The sequence below is a fragment of the Bufo bufo genome, chromosome 1 (assembly GCF_905171765.1).
Source record: "Bufo bufo chromosome 1, aBufBuf1.1, whole genome shotgun sequence".
NCBI classification, from domain to species: domain Eukaryota; kingdom Metazoa; phylum Chordata; class Amphibia; order Anura; family Bufonidae; genus Bufo; species Bufo bufo.
Window position 1 is genome coordinate 98,352,032 of NC_053389.1, and position 27,475 is coordinate 98,379,506.

Sequence of the window (27,475 nt, forward strand, 5' to 3'; positions counted from 1 at the left end):
GTTTCAAAAATATTCCCTTTACTTCATTATATTGGCACCCCCTGGTGTTCAATCCATAAAGTAATGCGCACATCCACCTCCTGAGCCGGATCCATCCTTCAACTGCCACCACACAGGTAGAAGCTGGAGAGAGCTCCAGCAGAAAGGACAAGACCCTGAGAAAGAACACGCCCCATCAAGAGAAGACATGCCCCCAGAGAAAGGACACACCCCATCAAGAGAAGACATGCTCCAGAGAAAGGACACACCCCATCAAGAGAAGACATGCTCCAGAGAAAGGACACACCCCATCAAGAGAAGACATGCTCCAGAGAAAGAACACTCCCCATCAAGAGAAGACATCCCCCCAGAGAAAGGACACACCCCTGAACTGCGAGTCTGAATCTGGCAGAGTGACTGGAGCAAAGAATGGGGAGATCTCTTGATCCATGTGAGGGACAGGGCTGCTTCGAGACTGTCATGTACTATATGTCTGATATTTTTTATGATATTTTTTATATTATTTCTGACTTTTTTTACATTGGTCATGACATACTGTAAAACCATTAAAAAAGGGCAACAGCATAATATGCCCTCCCTACATGACATGTTCACCCTTGTATATGTCCATTCTCAAAAGCCAGGGTCATTGCAGTCATACCACAAGCATGCAGGGTGGTACCACCAGGATTAAACCTTGTCCATTTCTTTTATTATTGCTTGGGCACAAGGGCTTTCCCCAAAAAAAGGAAAAATATACAACAGAACACATAGTTAGGAGGAGTTCTCAAAAACGGAGTCCAAAAACAACAAACGTTCAGGATGATGGGTATGAGGTAAGAAAGTGTTAATCGATTAGTACAAATTGAATTTGTTCAAAATCAGCCCTCCTTGAGCAACTGGCCCCGCTGCTCAAAAGACTCCCCTGATTGACAGGGCCCTGTTGTACATGCTCTGTTGCTCCGAGTAGCGACGCAAGTGGAGACACTCTCCTGCTGCTACCTGACCAGCGCAGATGCCGACTGTGCATGCGTCGCTCACGTCTGGGTGCACCTGGAAGTGTAGCGGCGCATGCACAGTTGGCATCTGTTCTGCTCGGCTAGCAGCGGCAGAGCCTTTGTGCTTGTGCCTTTACTCGGAGCAATGCCACAGGCACTAGATTGACAGGGCCAGGCGTGATGTCTGGCCCTGTAAATCAAGGGGGAGGAGGGAGTCTCATGTACAGCGGGGCCAGCCGCTCGCTTCCCTTCATGAGGCTGATTTTTTAATAAATTTGATTCGTATGAATTCGTTCATCACTAGCATGCAGCATGAACCAGCAAAAGGGGGCATTTTACCAGCAAAAGGGGGCATTTTCATTTTTGCCATCTGTCCCCCTGCATTATACAAAGTCCTGCATAGCAAAGTCAGCTAATTAATAAAAAGACAAGCCAGTTCTAGGATTCCAAACGCTAACATTTCTATCTAGCGCAGCATTGAGCGGTATTGACATATGAATATATTTCAGGGTACAAGTGCACGCAGAATAGATTTTATCCGGGGCTCTGAGAACTGTATGGGTAATAGTGAGTCAGTCTGCATGTTAATTATATCAATCTATCACACCGCCGCTGCAGCCTCAGCAACTTAAATGAGGTCGGGCTGTCTTGACACTGGCTAAGGACATGTGATCTTATAAAGTGAGGAACGCCATGTACAACACCCCAGCTCACTGAGGAAATATCGCCTTCTACAAGAGCGGATGAATCGAGGTATGCACATGTTTTATTTATGTAAACAGGTAACCCCTTCGGACATATAGATCCCATCCCTTACATTACTATATTAGCATCAGAAGGCCGGGGTGTACCGACGTCCCCTCTTCCTGCCCATACCATGGTCTTCCTGTAATAGGATATCATTTCAATTCTTCCATCGTAGGATGTGTTTTACAAAATGTCCCATAAATATAAAACCTGTTCCAGCCAATGGACATTTCCAACTCAAATGGTTACATCACATGCATGCAATGCTCAAGCAAGTGACCATGATGAGCACTGTGACCATGGAAGCCCACATGCCTCTCAATTCTTAGGTCATATGTTCAATTCAGGAAAGGACAATATCTTGCTTGGTGTTTGCATGCAGTGCCATTCATCCCCTCTAGTTTATTGGGGTCCATGACATATAAAAGTAGAGGTTCCATTTAGATTATTGCATCTGAAAACTGTATCCTACTGTCCAGTCACAAGCTCAAAAATGATATGCGAGTCAGTATCTACAGGGGATGATCATCTGCTTTTTATTTCCCTCATTTGTGCAGAGCTGTGATCTGTGACTACAGTTCAGCTGCAGTGCCTACACGGAGTCTGGGGTAGTCTGAGACACACCCTCTGTGTTTTCATTGGTTCAGACTGCTGCTCTCTTCCCTCCTCCTCCTTTATCACTGGCTCATCAGGAAGTCAGAGCCCGGAGAACTGATAATGGCAAGATCCGAATGATTATAAAGTTCAGAATACTAAATCTTCAGTGAGAAAAGAAAAAGCTGAATCTCAGGTTATTGCCACATATACTTAGTCTTGAAGATCACTTCATCTAGAGGTCACCATCATGCCCCCTACAACCCCATAGTGCAGACTGGAGGCATATTCCCAATTAAAAAGAGTACAACTCAGATCTGTGAGACTGGTTGAGGAAGAGCACATAGGCAGGAGGCCGCCTCTCATCCTCAGAAGGATATATGGCACACTAGCTCCCGCCCCTTGAGTGTCATTTTAGTAAGTATTCAATGGGTTGACCCCTTGACAGGCGCACTTTTGGTACCATTAGCCATTGTTAATGTGTTGAGATCAAAATTGTGGATACTAACCGGTAGATGAAAAACTGAGCTGATGACTGTTTCTCTTATTACTCTGATTCTCAGGCATAACGAGTTGGTGGCTCTGATGAAGGTTGGAGATGATGCTGGTAAGGTCACTATCACGGCTGTAAGTGAAAATAGAAAGCAGAAAATTAGAAGAGTAGAATAATAATATTTCTAGATTGGAACAAGTGCAGCAATTCAAGTAAGGCTGGTTCACATCTACTTTACAAAAAATGAGAAAAATTGATCCTTATTAATCCAGTATTTGTCTGAATGGGTTATTTTGAGTATTTTAAAAAATTTTAATGGGAAGAAGTCCAGTTTGTCATACTAGTATTTCCACCAAAAATAACAGAAACATGACTGAAAAGAGCTTTCTGTTTTTTTTTTGTTTTTTTTTTAACAATGAAGTCATCGAACGACGCATGGAAATGAAAGTTTTGCCCTAATGCATTCTGAATGGATAAGGATCCGCTCAGAATGCGTCAGTTTGCCTCCGTTCCGTCTCCATTCCGGTTTGGAGGCGGACACCAAAACACTGCTTGCAGCGTCCGTCTGACGAAACTGAGCTAAACGGATCCGTCCTGACACACAATGTAAGTCAATAGGGACGGATCCGTTTTCACTGACAATAGAAAACAGATCCGTCCTCCATTGACTTTCAATGGTGTTCAAGACGGATCCGTTTTGGCTATGTTAAAGAAAATACAAACGGATCCGTTCTGAGCGGATTCATGCGGTTGTATTATCTGAACGGATGTGTTTGTGCAGATCCATGACGGATCCGCACCAAACGCGAGTGTGAAAGTAGCCTTAGGATTAACCAAACACTTTAATAGCCATGTTTTTTCAGATTTTCTGTTCCGCTGATGGAACAGAATAACAGAAAAGCTAAGGAATATAGGAACTCAGCCTAAAGATGTCTACTTGTATATGCCGCACACTACTGTATGACTAAGACTGTGACCACATATTGGGAAAGGCCCTAGGGTGATAAACCAAAGGGTCTTCACAAGTTGTTTGAACATTCAGAACTTGATAAATTATACAGTATAATTTGTATTATCTTGCTGAATTTGCATGGGTTTCCTCCAGGTATCCCAGTTTTCTCTCACGCTCCAAAAATAAATTTGTAGATAAAGGGGTGATGTAAGAAGATTAGTTTGTGAGCCCAAAGCAGTGCACGCAGGGACAGACGGCATACAGGTCTGAGTAATATCTTGGTCCTATGTAAGTAACCAAATACAACAAAATACACCGAAAAGCAAAAAGAACATATATACCAGTAAATGTGAGTATATAAGTTACCTGTACACCATAGCACTTCTACTATTCATACGGCCACCCTGTATAACCCACAGTCTCCCAGTCACCTACCAGCTTGGCTGATGTCGTAAAGCACTATACGTCTAATGAGCACCAATTAAAACTGGTAAAGAACAACTCCTACCAAGTGCTTTGAGATCACTGGATGGAGGCCGCTAAATCATTATTATTTCTGTGGGTTATCAAGCATGACAAGGAGAATCGTTCCCCTTCCTGTAATTACAGATCTTATATTTCATGATGAGGGACCCTTGGAACGGCATCTTATCCCCTCCGTAGTTTAAAGTCCTGAAATGACTTTGTAGCTGCCAAGTGTTTATGGCAAAAGACGCTACAACCTCCTTGTGCGCTAACTGAGCGGGCAGAGGGGACGTGCTATACCTACTCCGACGGGTTCAGAACATTTTACCTCCATATTTCAACTAAGCCAATAATTACTAATAATCTGCACACCGTGCTAATTGTAGGATGACATATTTACTCACATGATCTGAGACCCCCATCTCTGTCCCTGCAACACACAGCACATTGTCTGCATGGGGTGGAGAAAGGCAGAAGAGGACCACTTCAAGCTGAACTCAAGCTCCCCTTCAGTATGACCTACTGAGCGGTACTGGATGACGCCTTCTAAATTATATATATATATCCCACTAAGCCCCCACCTATTGGCACATGGAAGCCCTCCAGCACCATGGCCAGCAGCCCCCAGCACTGTGACAGAAGCTGAGCTAATCTGTTTGTAAGACCCCCTAATTGGATCAGGCTGTCTTCATATTACCAGCCTTTTGGCTAGTCTGGCTACAGACTTCTGTCGACAAAAAAAAAAACTAAAAACACATGCTTTTTTTTTTTTTTTCTAGACCGTTGCCCCCATCTTACACCAGCACCCATGATAGACTCTTACTGTGCCTGCACTGCGTTTATTAGTGGGGGGGAGGGGCACAACGTCTGAAGACAGTGTCCATGTACATGGTAATCCCCCTTGGGTGCGATCCTCTCCCAGGGCAGCACATTATGTAAATATTGCTGGTCTGTAAGCAGTTTATGAGGTGATTATCAGTTCTCTGTGTGTTTAATCTCACAGATCGCACTGGAAAAGACCCGTCCAGAGGACAAATGGAGATTAATGTTACCTTCAGCACGGAGATGGGAGGGAGGGGGCTGCAACGTATCCTTATGGGTAGTGCAATGAAGTCTTGGCACAAAGAGAGTTATTACTGGCCTGTACCATTGCCAGACACATTGGGCTGCACCTCACAGCTGGCCGTCATGGCTAGAGATGATGGCCTCATTCATATTTTAATGGTGCCTGTGGGCCTGTCTCTCCTACATACAATGATAAACCTATCAAGCATACCAAAGCGTTATAGTATGGATACATAGTATATTGTGCAGATCCATATTCTGCAACATTGTTTGCAGTATTATTATATGGGTGTATATACTTCCCTACAGATTAAACTTCTACAGTATTATTTTCCCCCTATTATATGCTTTGCTTGTCAGTTCCTATATATCAGATCCATAAAATCCACAAATGATCCGAGCTAGTATACTGGGGATCCAAAGGTTTATGAGTAAAGGGGCTGTCAAGGATTAGAACAAGGGTCTGCCTTTCCAGAAGAACAGCGCCATTCTTGGGCTGTGCAAGGTAGTGCAGCTACACCTCATTCACCTGAAGGCTGACAACCAGTAGGGTAGATAAAATTTACTTTCAGCCTCTATGCTACACATAGGTGTCTGAACTTGTGTTATTCGTTGGTAAGACATGAGCACAGCCGTAGACTTGAGATGAGGCTTCATCATCTAAAACATTCATAAATGTGCATATTCTTGTTCAAGCATTCAAGTTTATGTTTTGGAATGGGGAACACAGAAAGACAGCCCCAACGTATCTCGAGGCGGACTGGAGAAAAAAGAAATCCAACTTGGGTAATCATTATTTCCCTCAGATTGGTTGGACGGGTTTCTGAAACTGCCCATAGACATCAACGCTGTACCAGTTATGACAATTTTGTCCAAAATGGGCAAGAATCTTCTAATGGCTATGGGCATCTTGCATAATGTACTGTATCATTATAAATAGACAAGAGACGTGTGTCTTTGGTGAAACTTGGTGAAAAAGTGTGGAAGACAGCAAAAAAATAACAAGTTCCTCAGCATTAGACGTAAGCACAGTTGAGCATCTCAGTCTTGGCAGCAGGTGGGTTAAGAAGGGATTGTTCAGCATGGCTTTCCGAGCTACCAGCACCTTCCACAATCTTGTCAGCTACATAATCCCACTTCCTGCCTGATGCACTCTTTCCTAGACCCTGCCGTAGGCTGCGAGAAGAGGCTGATACCGCCTAATGAGCTCCCGTCACCTCTCCGCTGTCCCCCTCTACCGCTCCCCTCTTCCTTTCCTTCTTATCCCCCCGCCCCCCCCTCTTCCCGCTCGCAAACTCACGTCCCACGGGAATCTGCTAATTAGCTCATTAGAATTCAGTGAGCGAGGGGGGGGGATGTAATAAATAAATAAGAGGAGGCACAGCTGTAAATCCTATCTTTAATGCTCTTCACTTAACGATAAAATCTCCGGATCTCCTCTTCCTTTCACACAGTCCACCTTATATTTTCCATGAAGGATTGAAAGGTCTACAGAGGGCTGTTCAGATTTAACCTCTAATGCACAAGAGAGCTCTGGAATTAAAAAAAATAAATAGAGAGACTTGGCAACTCAAGTCCAAACTAATTAGCCTCCCAACCCTAGATGATGAAGACGCCGATTCTCTCCGCGACTGTCAAGACACTGTTATAGTCTTGAGTTTGAGGAGTTCAAAAAAATTTGCAATACAACATTTTAATTGTTTGAAAACGTAAAAGTATGGCACTCCTAGATATTAAAACTTTAAAAAATAACTAGTCACCCTCCTAAAAAGCACCTGGGTTGCTTCTAAATGAAAGATATGTAGAGGCACATTAAAAAGAAGGTCAACCCAACAACCATTTTTATGACACATCCAAAATGGGGGGGGGGGGGACAAAACAAAAAAACAAGGCAACTTTCCTGACGTTTTATAGGCACAGTTCATGTAGACCAATGCGTTTCCATAGTAACAGACTACAAACATACCCTGAGTAGTCTGATCTAGCTGTCATATTGCCAAGCATGTGTCCCTAACTTCTTGCTAAGCAACTAAAGGTATGTTAGTAAAAAGTAGGAGAGTAGGAAGACAAAAGGAATATGACAGCAGGATCAGACTACAAATGGACTGTTTGTATTATGTTACCATGGAGACACATAGGTCTGCATAGTCATTTATGCAGTTTTGAAACAACACTAGTTGCAAAGTTGCTTCATATCAATATACCAAGTCACATCTGGTGAAAGAAAGCATCTGGTGAAGAAAAAGTTGAAGGGAAAATCTAGTCACAATCATCTTCCAATATGGCATAGACACATGAGAGATCACACTGGTGAGAACGGTCACCTTGCACCAATTTCCAAAATTAAAAAAACTTCTATGCAAAAAGTTCCGACCCCTTTGGCCCTTCATGAGATTTCTGCTACCGGAGATATGACATCCTAAGCAAAGGGCATTTCAAATCACTGAGTAATGCCAAAGGGAGTTAAGTACTGTACAGTCCAAAGACTACCAATATGTCTACTAAACTTGTACTCCAGGTGTCTGGTGTACAAAAGTCACAATGTCTGCGCAAAGGGCGTGTGAAGATTTTGTAATACTAATGGAACCTTTAATACATAAGGGGGCGTGGCCTCCTCAGCCTGACATATTTTACATAGCTTATGCCAGAAAGCTATCAGAATTTATAAGAGGAATCTATGATAGTCCACAGACAGCACAAGTTCTGAAAAACGTATTAAGAGGCATATGTCTCTTATTAAATATGGTGCACTTTAGAGATTTCTAGGCAATGCTCTGTGACCTGTGCAGAGCTCAGAAGGGAGTAGATAAGCTGTGATATCACCTATTGTGAATGGCAGTTATATATATATATATATATATAAATTATACACAGGTGATATCTGTCATTCTAATCATGCCTGAAATGATAAGCAGATAACTGCAGTGAAATAATACGTACAGACCAAGAAGTGGTGCCTAATGAGTGGCCAGTGCAAAAAGCAGTTAAAGCAGTTTTCGGGGCTTTTAATATTGGATGGCCTATCCTCAGGATAGGTCATCAATATCAGATGTCGGACCCCCGCCCATCAGCTGTATGAGGAGACGGTGTGCATGTGCCGTCTCCCGTCTCTCTTCCTGTTCGTGAGCAGGAAGACAGAAGGGAGACGGCACGTGCACACTGCGCGCACCGTCTACTCATACAGCTGATCGGCGGGGTGCCGGGTGTCAGGCCTCCGTCGATCTGATATCGATGACCTAACCTGAGGATAGGTCATCAGTATTAAAATCCTGGAAAACCCCTTTAACATAAAAAAGTGATTTAAATAATAAGTCATTTTCTGATGACACATTCCCTTTAAGTCACCAGAAGCATAACAGCTCATAGTGGAGCCATTCCTACAGCTCGCTTTCATCTTACGAGAGGAGACAGTTTAATGACAATTAAACAATTCCACAGATCTCAAGTTCTTCCACACAGAGCCTGGTTCAAACAATGCACATACGATTATTGAAACTGTACTAAATTAACAAGCGACTGCGGCAGACGACAAGGTGGCGGGAACGAGGCTTTAATAATGCTTGGAAAAGCATTAGCACCAGACAGCTGGGAAACATACAGGGTTGTATGAAGGTTAGAACTCTGCTTGAATGACTGGAAAAGTTTCACCTGGAAAACATGTGATGTCAGTGGCTGTCATCTGCTGCTATCCAAATACTGCCTATAGAGTTTACAGACATACACTCCTCAACATTGAAATCGCAAGGACAAGTCGCAAGGTTATGCAAATTGAGGAAGTAGCAGGCGTCGCTAAAATCTGCAGATGATCAATTTTTTAAGCACTTAGCTCCAATCTATGGGAGGAGGGGGCATAAAAGATTGAATGTTCTTTAGCCACATAAACTTAAAAAATTCGGATCAAGTCATGTTTGAGGATTGTGTGATGCATCCAGCAGATCACTACACATCTAGGCTTGGATGTCAGTAATGTTCAATGTTGTGTTTCCCGGTGGTTGGAAGAACAATGATGAACTGGATTGACAGCAAGAGGTGCACAGAGGCGAACCTCTGCACGGACAGATCATCTGATTAGAAGAATGGCGTGTCTATACAAACCACCAGAAGGCATTGGCATGGCACTGGGCCAGCTACGGGTGTTTCATGGAACGCACGCCACTGTATATAAAGGCTATCACCGTGCACAGCAAGATGGCAAATGAGACTGCAATGGAGGTCTGTCCTCTTCAGCAATGAATCCCGCTTTTTGTCACGGATGTAATGACAGCCAGAGATTGGTCTGAAGACCACGTGGACAATGCCATGATGAGGCCTTCATTTTTTAACAGGGCAACACCACGCTGCATTTTGTTTTTGCTACTGTGAGCACCCTGCATGGCCTACATGGGCTGCAGCGTCCCCGGACTGGTCTCCCATTGAGCTCATCTGAGACGTCAAAGGAACATTCCTCAGCCACAATTCGTAACCTCACCAATACCTGGCCAAGGCATATGCGTGTATATTGCTGCGTGTGGCGCTCATGCTCGATACTGAATAAATAGAGATGTTTTGAATATTGTTTCCATTTTTATCATCTGCATATCATTAACATGTCTATTACTCTTGTGATTCCACATAATTGCACAACTTTTCCTTTCACATGTTGCAATTTGGATCAAGGGATGCATACCAAGCGTATAACTGTAAAAAAGGCATCACTGGATCAGTATGTCTCTTGTTCAGATTAGGAAAGAACCTTACACTGAGATCCAAATATTTAGAACATATAATTATTATGGAGGTCAAATCCTCCACTGTTCAAAGACAAGAATGAAGTGTATGGGCAGTTAAAGAGGATCAGTGAACGGACTTCTTAGACCTAATGAGACTGGTGAACTTACTTTGAATTCCATGTCAGAATGGATGTATAATCATTTTCCAAGGTTTTCCCATCCAATAATAAAATAAAGCATGTTAATTCCAGTTAGAGAGTGAGCGCGCAGACAACTCCAAGTGTATTCATCAGCTGAGGGTACTTTCACACTAGCGGTTTTCTTTTCCGGTATTGAGTTCCGTCACAGGAGCTCAATACCGGAAAAAAACTGATCAGTTTTACCCTAATGCATTCTGAATGGAGAGCAATCCGTTCAGGATGCATCAGTTCAGTACCTCTCACGTTTTTTTGGACGGAGTTTTCTGTGCGGCCAAAAATACTGATCACTTGCTGGAATGCTGGATCCGGCATTAATTTACATTGAAGTGTATTAGTGCCGGATCCGGCATTAAGTGTTCTGGCGACAGTGGCGGTATAGTGTTCCTTCCCTGAGCTGGCATCAGCCTCAGGGAAGGAACTGCACATCGCGAGATTACGGCAATCTAACTGTGAGCAAGGAGGAGATTCGGAGGACGCAGGCGGTGCTGGGCTCCTTCACAGGGGGGCGTGGCAGGGCTCCAAGAAGGTTAGTACAGCCCCTTGGGCTCCTTACCAGGCTCATCTACATATCTATAAAATCATTTTTTAAACACAATAAAAGCACACAGCCCTATAGGACCGGTATATTGCGGACATGCTAGCGGCGATCTAGCCGTGCATGTCCGCATCTCTATAACCTAAAACAAGGTGACAGAATCCCTTTAATAATGTATATAGTTTGTATTGTGATATTACTGTAGTGCATAATGGTTAATAGGATTGTCAAGGAAAATGTATATTTTAAACAGCACCACACCTATCCATGGGTTATGTCTAGTATTAAAGTTCAGTCATATTCAAGGAAAAGGAGCTATGCTGTAATGTCAGACAGAGCCAATACACAGAAGTTGTATGTTTCTGAAAAAAAATCAGACCACCCAATCAAAGTGATTATCCCATGATTAATGTAAAGAATGAAAAATCAGACATTATATAGTACATGGAAATCTCTTTTGTAACAAAGCTAGAAGCAGCCCTGTACCTCACATGGACCCAGAGATCTCCCCATTCATTGCTCTGCTAGATTTATATCAAGCTGACAGCTCAAGGGGAGGGTCTTTTCTGCTGCAGCTCATGAGGTGTGTCCATGCTCTCCCTATCACAGCTCATGAGGTGTGTCCATGCTCTCCCTATCACAGCTCATGAGGTGTGTCCATGCTCTCCCTATCACAGCTCATGAGGTGTGTCCATGCTCTCCCTATAACAGCTCAGGTGGTGTGTCCATGCTCTCCCTATCACAGTTCAGGAGGTGTGTCCATGCTCTCCCTATCACAGCTCATGAGGTGTGTCCATGCTCTCCCTATCACAGCTCAGGAGGTGTGTCCATGCTCTCCCTATCACAGCTCATGAGGTGTGTCCATGCTCTCCCTATAACAGCTCAGGTGGTGTGTCCATGCTCTCCCTATCACAGTTCAGGAGGTGTGTCCATGCTCTACCTATCACAGCTCAGGAGGTGTGTCCATGCTCTACCTATCACAGCTCAGGAGGTGTGTCCATGCTCTCCCTATCACAGCTCATGAGGTGTGTCCATGCTCTCCCTATCACAGCTCATGAGGTGTGTCCATGCTCTCCCTATAACAGCTCAGGTGGTGTGTCCATGCTCTCCATATCACAGTTCAGGAGGTGTGTCCATGCTCTACCTATCACAGCTCAGGAGGTGTGTCCATGCTCTACCTATCACAGCTCAGGAGGCAGCTGGAGGACTAAACTGAGCATGTGCGGCCATCTCACTGAGCAGGACACAGAAATAAGAAAAAATAAATAAATAAAACAGCAAGTGGCGCTGTACAGATAGATTTCAGTGAATAACTTAGTGGCTATGCTAGATTTTTTTAATGACATGCAATCACAAAAGTATTCAGAACAAGGTGCTGGTTTAAAAACTGTAGAATTTTTTTTGTGGGACATCCCCTATAATTTTTTCAGCAGACTTAATTCCTACTGAAATGAGCATTTTATTCCACCTGCATAATGTTGACCGCTCAGGTTAGACATAAACTTTGGAGTACTGCAGAGGTCAGAATTTTCTACACAGTACTTTTAAAATACCAAAATACACCACCCCTTCAGCAGGCACATACTCAGCCTTCCTTGACGTTTGCTAAGCACTTCACTCTTGGATAGAAGAAGGCCAGAAAACCAATCGTGTAACGGCAGTTAAATGGTCAACTGGCATCACTTTCTGTCACCCTCAGCATATTCTGCTCTGAATTATTCATGGATATTTCTGAGAGCAAGACGTGGGGGGAATAGACTTTTAAAAGGAAAATGGACAGGAGGGTACCCTTTCGCTGACCCAGAGAAGGAGGGGGTTGAGGGTAGTAACCAAGGTGGGGAGGAGGTCACAGCAGGGGGCAGAAAAAGCAATTAGCATATTTGTAATCAAGGTGATTTGGAATCAATTAACCAAATGCCTTAAGCAGCCTTAAACTGTTCAAGAAACAGTGACCCTGCCAATCCCATTAGAGGAGCCGAAGGCTGCGGAAAGATGCCAGCCACGCAATCCTGAGGGTGATTAACAGCATCACTGGGGAGGGGGCAACCAATGACCATGGAGAAATTCTGAGGGACTGCAGGAGAAAAAAAATGCAAACTGGGATCTGAATGGGACACATATGTAATGATTATACTGGTAAACCCATTGCAATTCACAGCTTATGGAGCATAATACTAGGCATCTTTTCAGTGCTTTACTGTACAATGACAAGTTATGCAACAGCCTAAAATTTATTGTTTTCCTATCCCCACTTACAAGGCCTCTGCTTGGCATCAGTGAATTGACATTCCGATTTACCTCCACAGGATAAAAGCCTCTCCTAATCATATCCTACTGAAAGACAGTCCCAGTAGAAAACCACTAGTTGTGTTTTTCTAATGGAAATGTGACTTGACCAGGCTTTACCATAGGTCATTTTACACCGGCCGATGACTGGGTTCTTTCCTCAATAATTGGCCCATTTTAGGGAGCCATACTGTCTGTAGCACATCCCGTTTACACAGGGTGATGTGCTGCAGACAAACCATGGCAATGCAATTACTTACCGTACTAAAAAAGACGTATTAGAAGTCTATAACACAATGGAAGTGACAACACAAATCTTCATGTACTTGTGATCTGGGACAAGAGCTGGAACAAGGATATCTTCAAGTATATGCTTTGCTACAGTGCACCTCTGGAGGGAGGATCTGGTAGTGGACTTGATGTCTCACTTTAGAGTTCTCCTTTAATAAGATGGGCATAGTATATTAATCAGGATAATTTAAGCAAAACAGGAGTGCGCAGATGAACTAAGGCAGACAGAAAAAAGCCAGTTTAGATCATTCATGTTTTCTGCTTCTAATTTCCCCTTTGAACATTGTGTTACAGAACTCACAGTGAATTCTCTACACATGCCAAGTGCAGAAAGACATCATGCGACTGCACATCCCTGTCATCATGAAGAAAACAAGAGTTTGTCAAGATGTGATGCTTCTTCCGAGTTAGGAGTCATTTTCAGTCTAAAACACACTTAAAGAAGCATTCATATATAACGGAGCAATGGACTACTGTGTAAGAATAAAATAGATGCTTCTGTGTATGCCTTTTAAATACCTGTTGCAGTTGATGGGTCACTTATGCCATACAAATTCCTTTTTCCCCTCTGATATGGTTCCTCTAATGCCGCAGAGGCTCTGCTTCTAATACTGGATCAGCGACTGCTCATGCGCGGCTACCTTTCTTAGTAGCGGCGCCTGAACAAGCAGGTGCAAGATTGTCAAAGCCGGTCAAGATGTACGACCCCTCATTAACAGGCAGGTGGGTGCGGCGCTTCTCCACCTGGTGAAGAACTCTTGCTAATGAGACAACTCGATTCCATACAATTGACTCACTCATTCCTAATACTATGCGATGCAGCTTCAGCTAATCTCCCTTGCCTCCTGCTTGTGATAAGTTTCTCACTGCCAGCTCTTACAAGCAGGAAGCAAGGGAGACCAACGTGAAGCTGCATTTCATAGGAATACACTGGAGATTCTGCACACAGCCCACATAGAGAATACAGACATTGAGTGTGCATCAGGGGAGGTTTATAACTCTCCAGCTAATAATTGTATGGACTCACCTACTATATTACTGCACTCCTAAGACAACATAAATAATACCTTCAATAATATGTGGGGGATATGATAGATAATGATGCAATCCCGTAGCTCAAAGGAAGTCAGCCACACAAGAGGAGAGACTGACATCCTAGCTACAAAGGAAAGATGCTGGAGGTCGGATCCCATGACACATGGCCCACAATAAAGGATAATGAAATAAATAGACGCAAATTACACTACTAGAATATTACTGGTGAGTTAGCATTACACCATATGTCCAAAAAATAATCATTCCAAGAATACTTTTTTTTAATCATTGCAGGTAAAAATCTAAATATATGTTCATCTTGTATGTCTCAGTTAAAATGCTTTATTAATAGGATGTTTCTTTCAGGTGTCTGAAATTGTTTCACTATTTAGTGACTTTATGATAAAACCTTTCTATGCCAGCGAAACATACTGTACTTTATGAGTTATAAAAGCAACACAGGGCCTGAGTCACAGACGCCATCCCAAGTAACCGTACCACAAAAAATGTTTGTCCTCAATATTTTTCTTCTAGATCACAGCAGTCACCAAGATTCAACTGGAAGCAGCAATGGTTTCTTAAAGGGTAATTGCTATCCTCAGATGAATTAATTAAAGGAATGTTGAAAGAATCCTAGTGTGATCCACTTCAATATGATAAAGATGCCTCACTGTTCCTCTATCAGCTCATTCATTTCTTCTCTATCGGAAGAGCTAAAATGCAGAACATGGCAAAATCCGGTGACATTATCATCTAATTGTAAGAAAAAAGCTCTAAGGTATCAAATGAAGGGACGTGCACCGCCACTGTATACTCCTGCTATTAAGACAACACAGTGCCAGCAATTATTTAAGGCAACTATTGGTAAAGGCATCAAAATCAATTGAATGTTTTATTTCTTATATTTTATACTTCAATGGTACATGTTAATAAATTAAACTTTGTGTATATGTGATACATAGTTAGTGGGTTGGGGGAAAAAAGTCCATCAAGTTCAACCTTTTTCAGGGAAAAATTGCAATTCTGGCATTTCCAATGTGTTGTTTTTGAACAGGAAGTGCAGAGCAGCAGGGACCAGAGCAGCGGCAGAACAACAGCTGATCAATGGAAGTGAATTATCTCTCTGGAAAACCCCTGTACATCGTACAACATTTCTTCTCGACTATTTCAGGATATATGGAGATATTAGAGTTTTTTTCACATTCCGTGAACCTGTGGTGATCCATATTCTGATTGGAGTCTCTTTGAAAAAAAAAAAATCTAAAACCTCCTCTGTTCTCAAAAATCCACCAGCAGTAATACAGTAAACTGCAGACAGAGGAGGGGGATGCAGCTGCAGTTTCCCTCTCTAAGGGCTCTTTCACACTTGCGTTGTTCCGGCATAGAGTTCCGTCGTCGGGGCTCTATGCCGGAAGAATCCTGATCAGGATTATCCCAATGCATTCTGAATGGAGAGAAATCCGTTCAGGATGCCTTCAGTTTCGGAACGGAATGTTTTTGGCCGGAGAAAATACCGCAGCATGCTGCGCTTTTTGCTCCGGCCAAAAATCCTGAACACTTGCCGCAAGGCCGGATCCGGAATTAATGCCCATTGAAAGGCATTAATCCGGATCTGGCCTTAAGCTAAACGTCGTTTCGGCGCATTACCGGATCCGACGTTTAGCTTTTTATGAATGGTTACCATGGCTTCCAGGATGCTAAAGTCCTGGTTGCCATGGTAAAGTGTAGTGGGGAGCGGGGGAGCAGTATACTTACCGTCCGTGCGGCTCCCGGGGCACTTCAGAGTGATGTCAGGGCGCCCCACGCTCATGGATGACGTGTCGCATGGATCACGTCATCCATGCGCATGGGGCGCTCTGACGTCATTCTGGAGCGCCCCGGGAGCAGCACGGACTGTAAGTATACTGCTCCCCCGCTCCCCACTACTACTATGGCAGCCAGGACTTTAATAGCGTCCTGGGTGCCATAGTAACACTGAACGCATTTTGAAGACGGATCCGTCTTCAAATGCTTTCAGTTCACTTGCGGTGTTACGGATCCGGCGGGCACCTCCGGCAAATGGAGTGCACGACGGATCCGGACAACGCAAGTGTGAAAGAGCCCTTACTGTGTTTTTGTGAAATTGCATGGTAAAAGTTGGGAGATGTCTGGACAGCAGGAAACTGCAGCAACATAATGGCAAACATCATATCAGGAAGAACCTGCACACTCAGAAAGCACGCCAGGAAAAAAGTGATACATTTACAGAAGAAAAAAAGACCAAAAACACAGGTTGGACACACAATTTCTTGCTGCATTACATTCAATATAAACCTGAGCAGATACACTTTAAATATACAACATTTTTTAGCTTTCTCCACTAGTCACATTCTGACTATTAGACTACCAGTTTGGACTAGTACTTGCTACTATCCAGCATACAGAAAAGATGATAAAATGGTGCATAAACATATAATTTAGAAGATATCCTGTATTATTTGTAGAGGTAAATAAATAGATCTGAAGGATAAGAAGACTTTGGTCCAAGTAGGACATTGTGGCTAGTGGGTCACCCTTCCTTCTGAACTTATATGACCCAACCAAAAAGATGAGGGAGAAAAGCAATTGTCCTGCATAGTTTTCCTTCTATTAGAGCAACCAGGCAAAGAAGGAGTTACTGCGGCTTCTATAAAAGTACCAAGTTTTAAAAAGACGCTTCCCCCTACATAAAATATGAGCAGAGGAGACATATAAATAAAGAGTAAAAGCCCTCTCAGCCTCTCCATCCTTTAACGAGCTCCCAGCAGCTGCAGGGATTATACTGAGCCGCACAGATCAATAAGGAAACCAATCACCCTGACCCTGCCGCCTCCCACCTCCGAAAATAAAATCCGATAAATGCTACCAGGGGGCGGGAGCTCCGACAGCTCTGGGAGGAAGTCAGAGTCTGATTATACCCAAGAGCGTCCGCAAGAAGCTGATTATCCCCGCCAGCATGTGTTGCGTGATCGTTATCTCCGGGAGCATTTTGTGTATGTGCGAGGGTATATTTATAGGGCATTAGTAGCTGCTGAAAAATTAAAGAAGGGATGCATTATCTTTGCCGTGGGTTGTGAAGCTTAAAACATTATTAGATGTCATCAGAAAAGCTTATATAAAAATGAGTGAAGGGCTACAACACAAGAAGGTGCACCAAATCTATATGGCATCTGGTTGCCATATTTTAGGTGAGGCCAGGGGGGGCACAGCAGGCTTCATCATGCCAGGTTGCAAGATTTGTGCATGTTTTCAGATTGAAAAAAACCTGGCTATTTAAAAGGTTTTGCCACTAGAAAATCATCGATAAGGGCACCACCAAACATGACCCTATATCTCAGCTTACTCACTATAAGAAGACAAAATGATCTTCAGACATGCTGCGCATACCTACGCAGATTCTGTGAGCAAGAACAACTACCAATTTCAAGAGTAAAGCAGGTGCAACACTCTGTAGACCACCCAAATCCCTGTTACTGGAAATCTCTGACACTTCATTCTAAGCAAAGCTCCATTGATTTGAATGGCCCTTTGTTTGAACTGTTGTGTAAGAGATTTCTAGTGACCGAAGCACAGCCAAGGAGATTTAGATGCTAGAAAGTTTTAAAAAAAAATGGGCTCATGAAGTCCACCATTATGATCTTCTGGCTCTTTGATCACTTTTGGGTGAATTTCCAATTGAAGGACAAATGTTCCAGTAAAGAAAACCTTGGGGATCTACAGTGATCCAGGCTAAATGTTGGTACCTATGGCCAATTTTATATAATGAATCAACAGTACACCTACACCACAAGTATGGAGCAAGACCCAAGTAGTCCATCGGTGGGGAAGCGGTGAAGCCATCTACAGGTAGAGGGCACAAGCACAGCATTTCCAGCATACCGGGAGCTGGACTTCTTTCCTTCCACCCATCACCTCTGTGCTCGGCGATAAGAGAAGGTGACACCCCGTAAAAAGACCTGGTAAGACACAGCAATCTGAGTCAGCACAGGCTGAAGGGATCGGTTTTATGGATATGACAGCTGTGGGAGGGACGCAAGTAGCTGACACTAGTCCTACACAGTAAGGGAAAGCTGCGTAAGCCCCTTTCGTCAGCGCACAGCTTGTTAGGGCAGGATGACCCCCGTGAGGATAAAGGGGGAGGATTAGGGTCAGGATTTACTGTAAGGCACCTAAAGAAAAATAAGTATCTATTTAACCCTTTAGGGGTGCAATATATAACATTCAGGGTAAAGACTATCCACATTCCGAAAGATTGTATGGTTCTCTAGTCTTCAAAAAGTAAATCAACCCCTACTGCTTTATTAATTATAAGAGGTTCAAATCAGGATGAACTTAACGCCTAAACCAGGTGTGACTGCAGTTACCCTCAATATCCCATTCTCCCCCCATGTCACACTGAGGCTAAGCAAGTAAAAGACAGTGGCAGATCAGTAGGCTTATTGTGAGCCTATTATAGGCGTTGTGAGCAGAGCCAAAACTCTGCCAAAAACACACAAAAGATGCTAACTTTTTTAGCCCTTCTCCTTTGACTTCAATTGGAAATGCAGCAAAAACTGCTCTACTTCTGGAGACACACATGGTTGAGTTTTAAGTCAATAGGAAACTCCTGCAGCGCTTTAATTGTAGATTGCACTGCTGAAAACAGCAATTTTCTGCAACTAAATCTGCGGTGGATTTTAGCTATGCGAGCGTACCCTTACTCACAGGTCTTCAAGAAAATACAGTACAGACCAAAAGTTTGGACACACCTTCTCATTCAAAGAGTTTTCTTTATTTTCATGACTATGAAAATTGTAGATTCACACTAAAGGCATCAAAACTATGAATTAACACATATGGAATTATATACATAACAAACAAGTGTGAAACAACTGAAAATATGTCATATTCTAGGTTCTTCAAAGTAGCCACCTTTTGCTTTGATTACTGCTTTGCACACTCTTGGCATTCTCTTGATGAGCTTCAAGAGGTAGTCCCCTGAAATGGTTTTCACTTCACAGGTGTGCCCTGTCAGGTTTAATTTTTAATAAGTGGGATTTCTTGCCTTATAAATGGGGTTGGGACCATCAGTTGCATTGAGGAGAAGTCAGGTGGATACACAGCTGATAGTCCTACTGAATAGACTGTTAGAATTTGTATTATAGCAAGAAAAAAGCAGCTAAGTAAAGAAAAACGAGTGGCCATCATTACTTTAAGAAATGAAGGTCAGTCAGTCAGCCGAAAAATTGGGAAAACTTTCAAAGTAAGGGCTATTTGACCATGAAGGAGAGTGATGCGCCAGATGACCTGGCCTCCACAGTCACCGGACCTGAACCCAATCGAGATGGTTTGGGGTGAGCTGGACCGCAGAGTGAAGGCAAAAGGGCCAACAAGTGCTAAGCATCTCTGGGAACTTCTTCAAGACTGTTGGAAGACCATTTCAGGGGACTACCTCTTGAAGCTCATCAAGAGAATGCCAAGAGTGTGCAAAGCAGTAATCAAAGCAAAAGGTGGCTACTTTGAAGAACCTAGAATATGACATATTTTCAGTTGTTTCACACGTGTTTGTTATGTATATAATTCCACAAGTGTTAATTCATAGTTTTGATACCTTCATAGTCATGAAAATAAAGAAAACTCTTTGAATGAGAAGGTGTGTCCAAACTTTTGGTCTGTACTGTATATGTTTCATTGTTTGGCAAGGTTACCTAGCCAAAAACTATTATTACAACCCTGCTTTGCCTCAATGATGACAGACTTTACAAGCAGAGATTTTTTTGCTATGATTAAAGTCAGGTTATGAATCCATCACCCTAGATTCCCTTTATCATCCTGTTGGAAACAATTGGCTTGCTCAAGTACATACAGAGATCATGACCACCATAAGTCATTGTCAGTCAGCATATAGGACAGAGGTGTCTGATAGCAGCTCAAAGAGGACCTGTCAACATAAAAGGCAGTGCAGTCTGCAGGCAGCATGTTATAGAGCAGGAGGAGCTGAGCAGACTGATATATAGCTTTGTGAGAAAAGATTCAGTAAAACTTGTAATTTATACATTTATATCTCTGCTTTTTCTGACTTCAGTTGTACACGGGGGGGAGGCGTTATCAGTGAGTGATTGATAGTATTCTCTGTGTAAGTGTGTATACACACTAGTCACTGATAGCTGTACATGGGGGTGGACTAAAGTGTAGAAATAGAGATTTAAAATGGTGTTCCAGTATTTATTTTTTATCAAGTGTCCACATCATGTCCCCTGAAACAAAAGATTCATACTTACCTGATCCATGCCTCTCTGGTCCTCCACACTGCCCCTTTTGACTTCATCTTCCAGTCCCCACTCTGTTAATATCCGGCTGGCCATGGGCATGGTCACATGCACCGCTCTAGTGAACGACTGGCTTCATGCCCATTGCCGGCTGGATGTAAACAGTGCGGTGACTGGAAGATGGAGACAGCGGGGCAGCTCAATGACCAGAGCAGAGTGGGGCAGGTGAGAATGAATCTTCTGTTTCAGGAGGCAGGCTGCGGGCACTTGATAAATAACTATTACCGGAAAACCCCTTTAAATGTATAAATGCAAGATTTTACAGAATATTTTCCTAAAAAACTATGCTCAGATCCTCTTGTTCTATTAACATGCTGCCTGCAGATTGCACTACATTTTGGGGTGACAGATCCTCTAACTCCCACTGAAAGCACATGCATACTTGGTCGTGCTGGAAGTGCATGTGTATGGGGTAGTCGAGAAGAATAGCTGTCGGCCAAACCTTAAAGGGAAACAGTCACCTCCCAAAACCATCCCAAGCCACCAGCAGTACCTGCGTGTAGCCCGCAGTGTGTTTCTGATGATGCCTTTCTTCCTGAAGGCAGATGCAGCAAAAGTACTGAAAGCTTTGTTTTATCCCCTGCCGGCGCGCTTCTTCACACATGCTTGAAGTCAAGGGGGCAGCGGCCCCCTTGCTTCAAGTCACGGTAACCACGCCCCCTTCCCTGCCCCTTTGCTGTGACTGACGGCCGGCAGTTCGACTAGCTTTGCCGAACTCTCTGCATAAGCGCTGTCAGTCACAGCGAAGGGGCAGGGAAGGGGGCGTGGTTACCGTGACTTGAAGCAAGGGGGCCGCTGCCCCCTTGACTTCAAGCATGTGTGAAGAAGCGCGCCGGCAGGGGATAAAACAAAGCTTTCAGTACTTTTGCTGCATCTGCCTTCAGGAAGAAAGGCATCATCAGAAACACACTGCGGGCTACACGCAGGTACTGCTGGTGGCTTGGGATGGTTTTGGGAGGTGACAGGTTCCCTTTAAAGGGCATCTGTCAGCAGATTTGAACCTACGAAACTGGCAGACTTGTTGCATGTGCAAGGGATTCTGTCACCTCGTTTTAACCTATAGAGCTGTGGACACTGTCCACAATATACCGGTCCTATAGGGCTGTGTCCTTTTATTGTGTTTAAAAAAATGATTTGAAATAGATATGTAAATGAGCCTAAGGGGCTGTACTAACCTTCTTGGAGCCCAGCACCGCCTGCGTCCTCTGAATCTCCTCCTTGCTCACAGTTAGATCGCCGTGAGCTCGCGCATGCGCAGTGCCGGCATAGTGCTCCTTCCCTGTGCTGGCATCAGCCTCAAAGAAGGAACTGCGCATGCGTGAGCTCGCGCATCACGAGATTACGGCGATCCAACTGTGAGCAAGGAGGAGATTAAGAGGCCGCAGGCGGTGCTGGGCTCCTTCACAGGGGGGCATGGCTGGGCACAAAGGTGGTTAGTACAGCCGCCTGGGCTCCTTACCAGGCTCATTTACATATCTATAAAATCTTTTTTTAAACACAAAAGCACACAGCCCTATAGGACCGGTATATTGCGGACATGCTAGCGGCGATCTAGCCGTGCATGTCCGCAGCTCTATAGGCTAAAACGAGGTGACAGAATCCCTTTAAGTTTCCATATAAAGTCTGTACTACTCCTCCCTTTTTTAAACAAGTTACTTTTTCCACGCATACATTTGCAAAATTGTGTTTTTGATGTCATATTATAGCGGTTGAGAGATGAATGAATTTTTTTTCTTATGGTTAAATCCGCTTGTAAAAAAAATAAAAATTCCCGCCTTCTTGGGAGATTGTTCTCTTTCAATGAAAAAAAGCTAATTTTTGATTAATGAGTTCCTTGAAGGACCTGACTGAAATATTAGAAGCCAAAGTAGCTGAGATACTGAAGCTCTCAGTTCTCAGAATGTAATTCACGAGACGCCCTCTTAAACATAAAAAGGCCGCTGTGCCCCTGCTGATTCACACAAGAGGTGGACAGATTAGAATGGTGTGAAATTGGCCTCGGCGTCAGGCGCCTCTCGTATAATGCAGACTTCTGGAGCTGCGATGATAAGTAACCCTGTGAATCCATCAGTTCTGCATAGCACAGCAAAGACCGCTGGGCCTGTGACAACAAGAAATGCTTCCTACCTCAATATGCCGATTCTTGTTCCTTGTATATATAGTTACTCCGGGGAGCACCCTCTAGTAACACCATCACTACTTCATGACACCACCCCAGCAATATTCAGACATTCAATATCAGACATTCAATACCACAACATTCAAATGCACTATAATACTCTTCATCGATGTAACACAATCTATTCTGGTTCATGAACAGAATGCACAAACTTCAGTAAAGACTGACACAGTGGAGCAGAAGACGGGAAGTTAGGGCTAAGTGTTGGGTGACAATCTTTCATGTTGGAAACCAAGAGAAATCAAAATGACTGAATATCAGATGCAAAACCTTTAAAGGGGTTATCCCATGAATAATGTACAAAATGAAAATCAGACATAATATAGTCCAGGGATGGGCAACCTGGGGCTCTCCAGCTGTTGTAAAACTACTATTCCCACCATGCCCTGGTGTAGGTTGATAGCTGTAGGCATTCTGAGCATGCTGGGACTTGTAGTTTTGCAACAGCTGGAGAGCCATCCCAGATATAGTCCATGACAATACCTTTCTAACAAAGCTAGAACCAGCCCTGTACCTCACATGGATCCAGAGATCTCTGCATTCATTGCTCTGCTACATTTATATCAAGCCGACAGCTGGAGGGCGTGTTTTTTGTGCTGCAGCTCAGGAGGCGTGACTTTCTTCTGTACCTCTCTCCCTATCAGAGCTCAGGAGGCGTGACTTTCTTCTGTACCTCTCTCCCTATCACAGCTCAGGAGGCGTGACTTTCTTCTGTACCTCTCTCCCTATCACAGCTCAGTAGGCGTGTCTTTCTTCTCTCCCTATCACAGCTCAGGAGGCAGTTGAAAGATGAAACTGAGCATGTGCGGCCATCTCAGTGAGCAGGACACAGAAATAAGAACTTAAGTGGCGCTATTCAGATACATTTTATTGAATAACTCAGTGGCTATGCTAAATTTTTTACATGCAAATATAAAAGTATTTAGATCAATGTACTGGTTTGAAAACTGTAGAATATTTTTTTGTGGGACATCCCTTTTAACAAGAAGACAAGGCACAGAACATATACTTTTGGTATTTTGGGAATGGGATGCTATTTAAGATTATATAGGAAATTTATGTGCAGATATTCCCAAAACTTCCATTTCTCTCTAATATTTAAAATTTTAAAAACTCTACATACTATTAAATAACAATATATCTCATAGATACACAAAAGTGATGTATGCAGCATAAATGGCATCTATACCATAATACAATTGTGAGATATAACAAAGGTAAAATAAAATGAGCCTGGTACCTGCAGGAGGAGTCTTGGAAGGAGATGTTTAAGTCCCAATGCGCTCGTATCCTGTTAATAGATAAATATAGTAATTAATACAGAGTCAAGGACACATAAAGCCCAAAGTCAAGATTACACATGGCCATAGACCTAGGGGGATATTTTTCAAAACTGGTGTAAGGCAGAACTGGCTTTGTTGCCCACAGCAAACAATCAGATTTCATCTGTCATTTTTAAGAGCCCCTTTGGAAAATGAAAAGATCAATCTAATTGGTTGCTATGGGCAACTAAACCAGTTTTCCTTTGCATCAGTCTTTATAAATCTCCCCATAGACTTTTGCCAGATGTTTTCACCACCGGTCCACCCGCAGAAATGCATGTTCTGCTCAAGTGAACGTGTATATTTTTCTAGGAAATGAGGTAAAACCATCAATGCCGTTTTCTTGGGAAAGCTACAGGGGATATATATAAAAAATAAAATAAAATCAACAATCCTGATCATAGAACAGTGGAAACGGTCAATGTCTATGACTTTTTATTTTAACATGTCCTCCATGGACCACAACGGATTCAAAAACACATTCTCACTAGGATGGCACCAGTCAAGCATTCACTGGTGATGTCATAGCTGATGTCATCAGTGCAGTGAATAATCAGATAACACCTCTGCATGCCTTCATCAGTGAGGTCATGATGGAAGGTAATCATGGTTGATGTCATCAATGTTTATCACTGATCTAATCAGTGCAGTCATTAATAAAATATCACCTGTACATGACTTCATCAGTGATGTCATGGGCACAGGTATTCATGTTTGGTGTCATAAGTGCAGAGATTCATTACAGTGCAGGTATTAATGATGTCATTAGTATTGTGGGTCATCAGTGATGTCATTAGTATAACCATTCATCATTGATGACATGAGTGCAGGCCATCTTCAGTGATGTCAATGATCAGTGATTCATCAGTGCAAATATTCACCACAAAAGTCATCAGTACATTCAACAAACCTGAATTTACATGAATGTATCTGAACGTCTGTTAAATATCACATTGGTCACCTTAACTCAAATATGACATGCAAGTACTGTGTGGTCAGATCACAGGAATGGGGTTTCCCTGACCCCTGGTTCCACTCTAGAATGGTGTAGATGAGATGTGGCTCTCACCACTGTAGTTCAGCTGTTTCTGCAAGTCCCGTCCTCAATGGAAAGAGCAGCATGCAAGAATGGTCAACTTCTCCTTAGATGGTGGAGGGATCTCCTGCACCTACAAGGCGTTTATGACACACACTTTCGATATGCCAGTGTCTCAGATATAGTACCCCTTAATGTTTTACCGTGGCCCTTAGGACTGATTCAATCTAATAATGTGGCCCTCTGACCAAAAAAGGTTGCGCACCCCGGCTCTAAAGGTCTGTACGTTGATCTCTGTCTGAGTAGCTCAGTCCTGATCCACATGCCAAGGTCAAGCAATAGGTTAAACTAGGGATCAGCTTGCTGCTAGGGTATGAATGTCTTGGGAATGTCTTAATGTGCCTGGAACGGATTGCCACCACAAAAACACAAGGACATACACTGCGAGGAACAGATACGGCTGAATAAATCCACACTGCACCACTGTATCTACATAGCCTGCTAAACTCAAGACTAGCTTTGAAATAATTTTAAAGGCTATCTTCATTTGCTATGCAATGCCTCCTGCTCAGTTCCTATACAGAGTAGCATATGAATAAGGGTGCATTCATGCGACAGTGTCCACATTTTGCGGACCGCAAACCCGCAGATCCACAAAACACGGACACCATCTGTGTGCACTCCACATCATGGTGCAGACTTACTGACTTAAATAGGTCCACGACCCATATGTTGCGGCCAAAGAGAGGACATGTCCTGTCTTTTGTCGAGCGGCTGCACTGACCCAGAAGCACGTGGCCGTATGAATGCACCCTAAGGCCCCTTTCACACGGGTGAGATTTCCACGCGGATGCGATGCGTGAGGTGAATGCATTGCACCCGCACTACATCCGGACCCATTCATTTCTACGGGGCTGTGCACATGAGCGGTGATTTTCACGCATCACTTGAAAATCGCAGCATGCTCTATTTTGGGCGTTTTTCACGCAACGCAGGCCCCATAGAAGTGAATGGGTCTGCGTGAAAATCGCAAGCATCCGCAAGCGAGGATGCGGTGCGATTTTCACGCATGGTTGCTAGGAGATGATCGGGATGGGGACCCGATCATTATTATTTTCCCTTATAACATGGTTATAAGGGAAAATAACAGCATTCTTAATACAGAATGCCTAGTACAATAGGGCTGGAGGGGTTAAAAAAAAATTGAACTCACCTTAATCCACTTGTTCGCGCAGCCTGGCTTCTCTTCTTTCTTCTTCTTTGAGGAAAAGGACCTGTAGTGACGTCACTGCGCTCATCACATGGTCCATCACATAATCCATCACCATGGTAATCGATCATGTGATGGACCATGTGATGAGCGCAGTGACGTCACCACAGGTCCTTTTCCTCAAAGAAGAAGAAAGAAGAGAAGCCGGGCTGCGCTAACAAGTGGATTAAAGGTGAGTAAAATGTATTTTTATTTTTTTAACCCCTCCAGAGCTATTTTACTGAACATTCTGTATTAAGAATGCTGTTATTTTCCCTTATAACCATGTTATAAGGGAAAATAATAAAATCTACACAACACCTAACCCAAACCTGAACTTCTGTGAAGAAGTTCGGGTTTGGGTACCAAACATGCAGATTTTGCTCATGCGCGTGACAAAATGCATTAAAATGTTTTGCACTCGCGCGGAAAAATCGTGCATTTTCCCGCGACGCACCCGCATCTTATCTGGGCCAAATCCATGACGCCCGTGTGAAAAAGGCCTAACAGTTGTATTTTGGCCTCATGCACATGACCGCATTTTGCATCCTTGTCCGATTTTGTGGATCGCACACGGAACGATTCTTTTCTATGAGTCTGCCAACAAAAAGGACAGCTGTCCACATCCATATGTCCATCACGCAAATTATAGAAGACGTCCTATTGTCGTCCGTTTTGCGGTCAGGAATAGTCATCTCTAGGGATAAGAGTGAGAAAAATACAGGTGTCCGTATTTTGCGGATCCCTGGTTTGCGGACCGAAATATGGACAGATTCATGTGCATGAGGTCTAAATCCTACACTCTTCTCATTTTTCTAGTATGTATTAATCCTGATATTATTTCTTAAGAATACTACTAATGCCACAGACAAAGAGGCCAGAACCTCCGTGTGCAGCACAGAGAGGCAGTCCGCTGTAGAGCAGAGACATGAACACTTCAGCACAGCTCATCTTGTGGAGAGTTTCCCTACAAGTGATGCACAGGAACCAATGTATACATCGTGGGGTGAAACA

The 27,475-nt window shown here is 43.4% G+C and overlaps 1 protein-coding gene across 1 annotated transcript in view; it reads right to left on the reverse strand.

Annotated features, from left to right (window-relative positions):
• The window catches only part of SAMD11 (sterile alpha motif domain containing 11), a 142,343-nt gene that overhangs the window by 47,005 nt on the left and 67,863 nt on the right, over positions 1–27,475 (reverse strand). Inside the window, 2 exon segments of the mRNA XM_040427179.1 lie at positions 2,828–2,943; positions 24,095–24,145. Coding sequence (XP_040283113.1) covers positions 2,828–2,943; positions 24,095–24,145 — 167 coding nt within the window.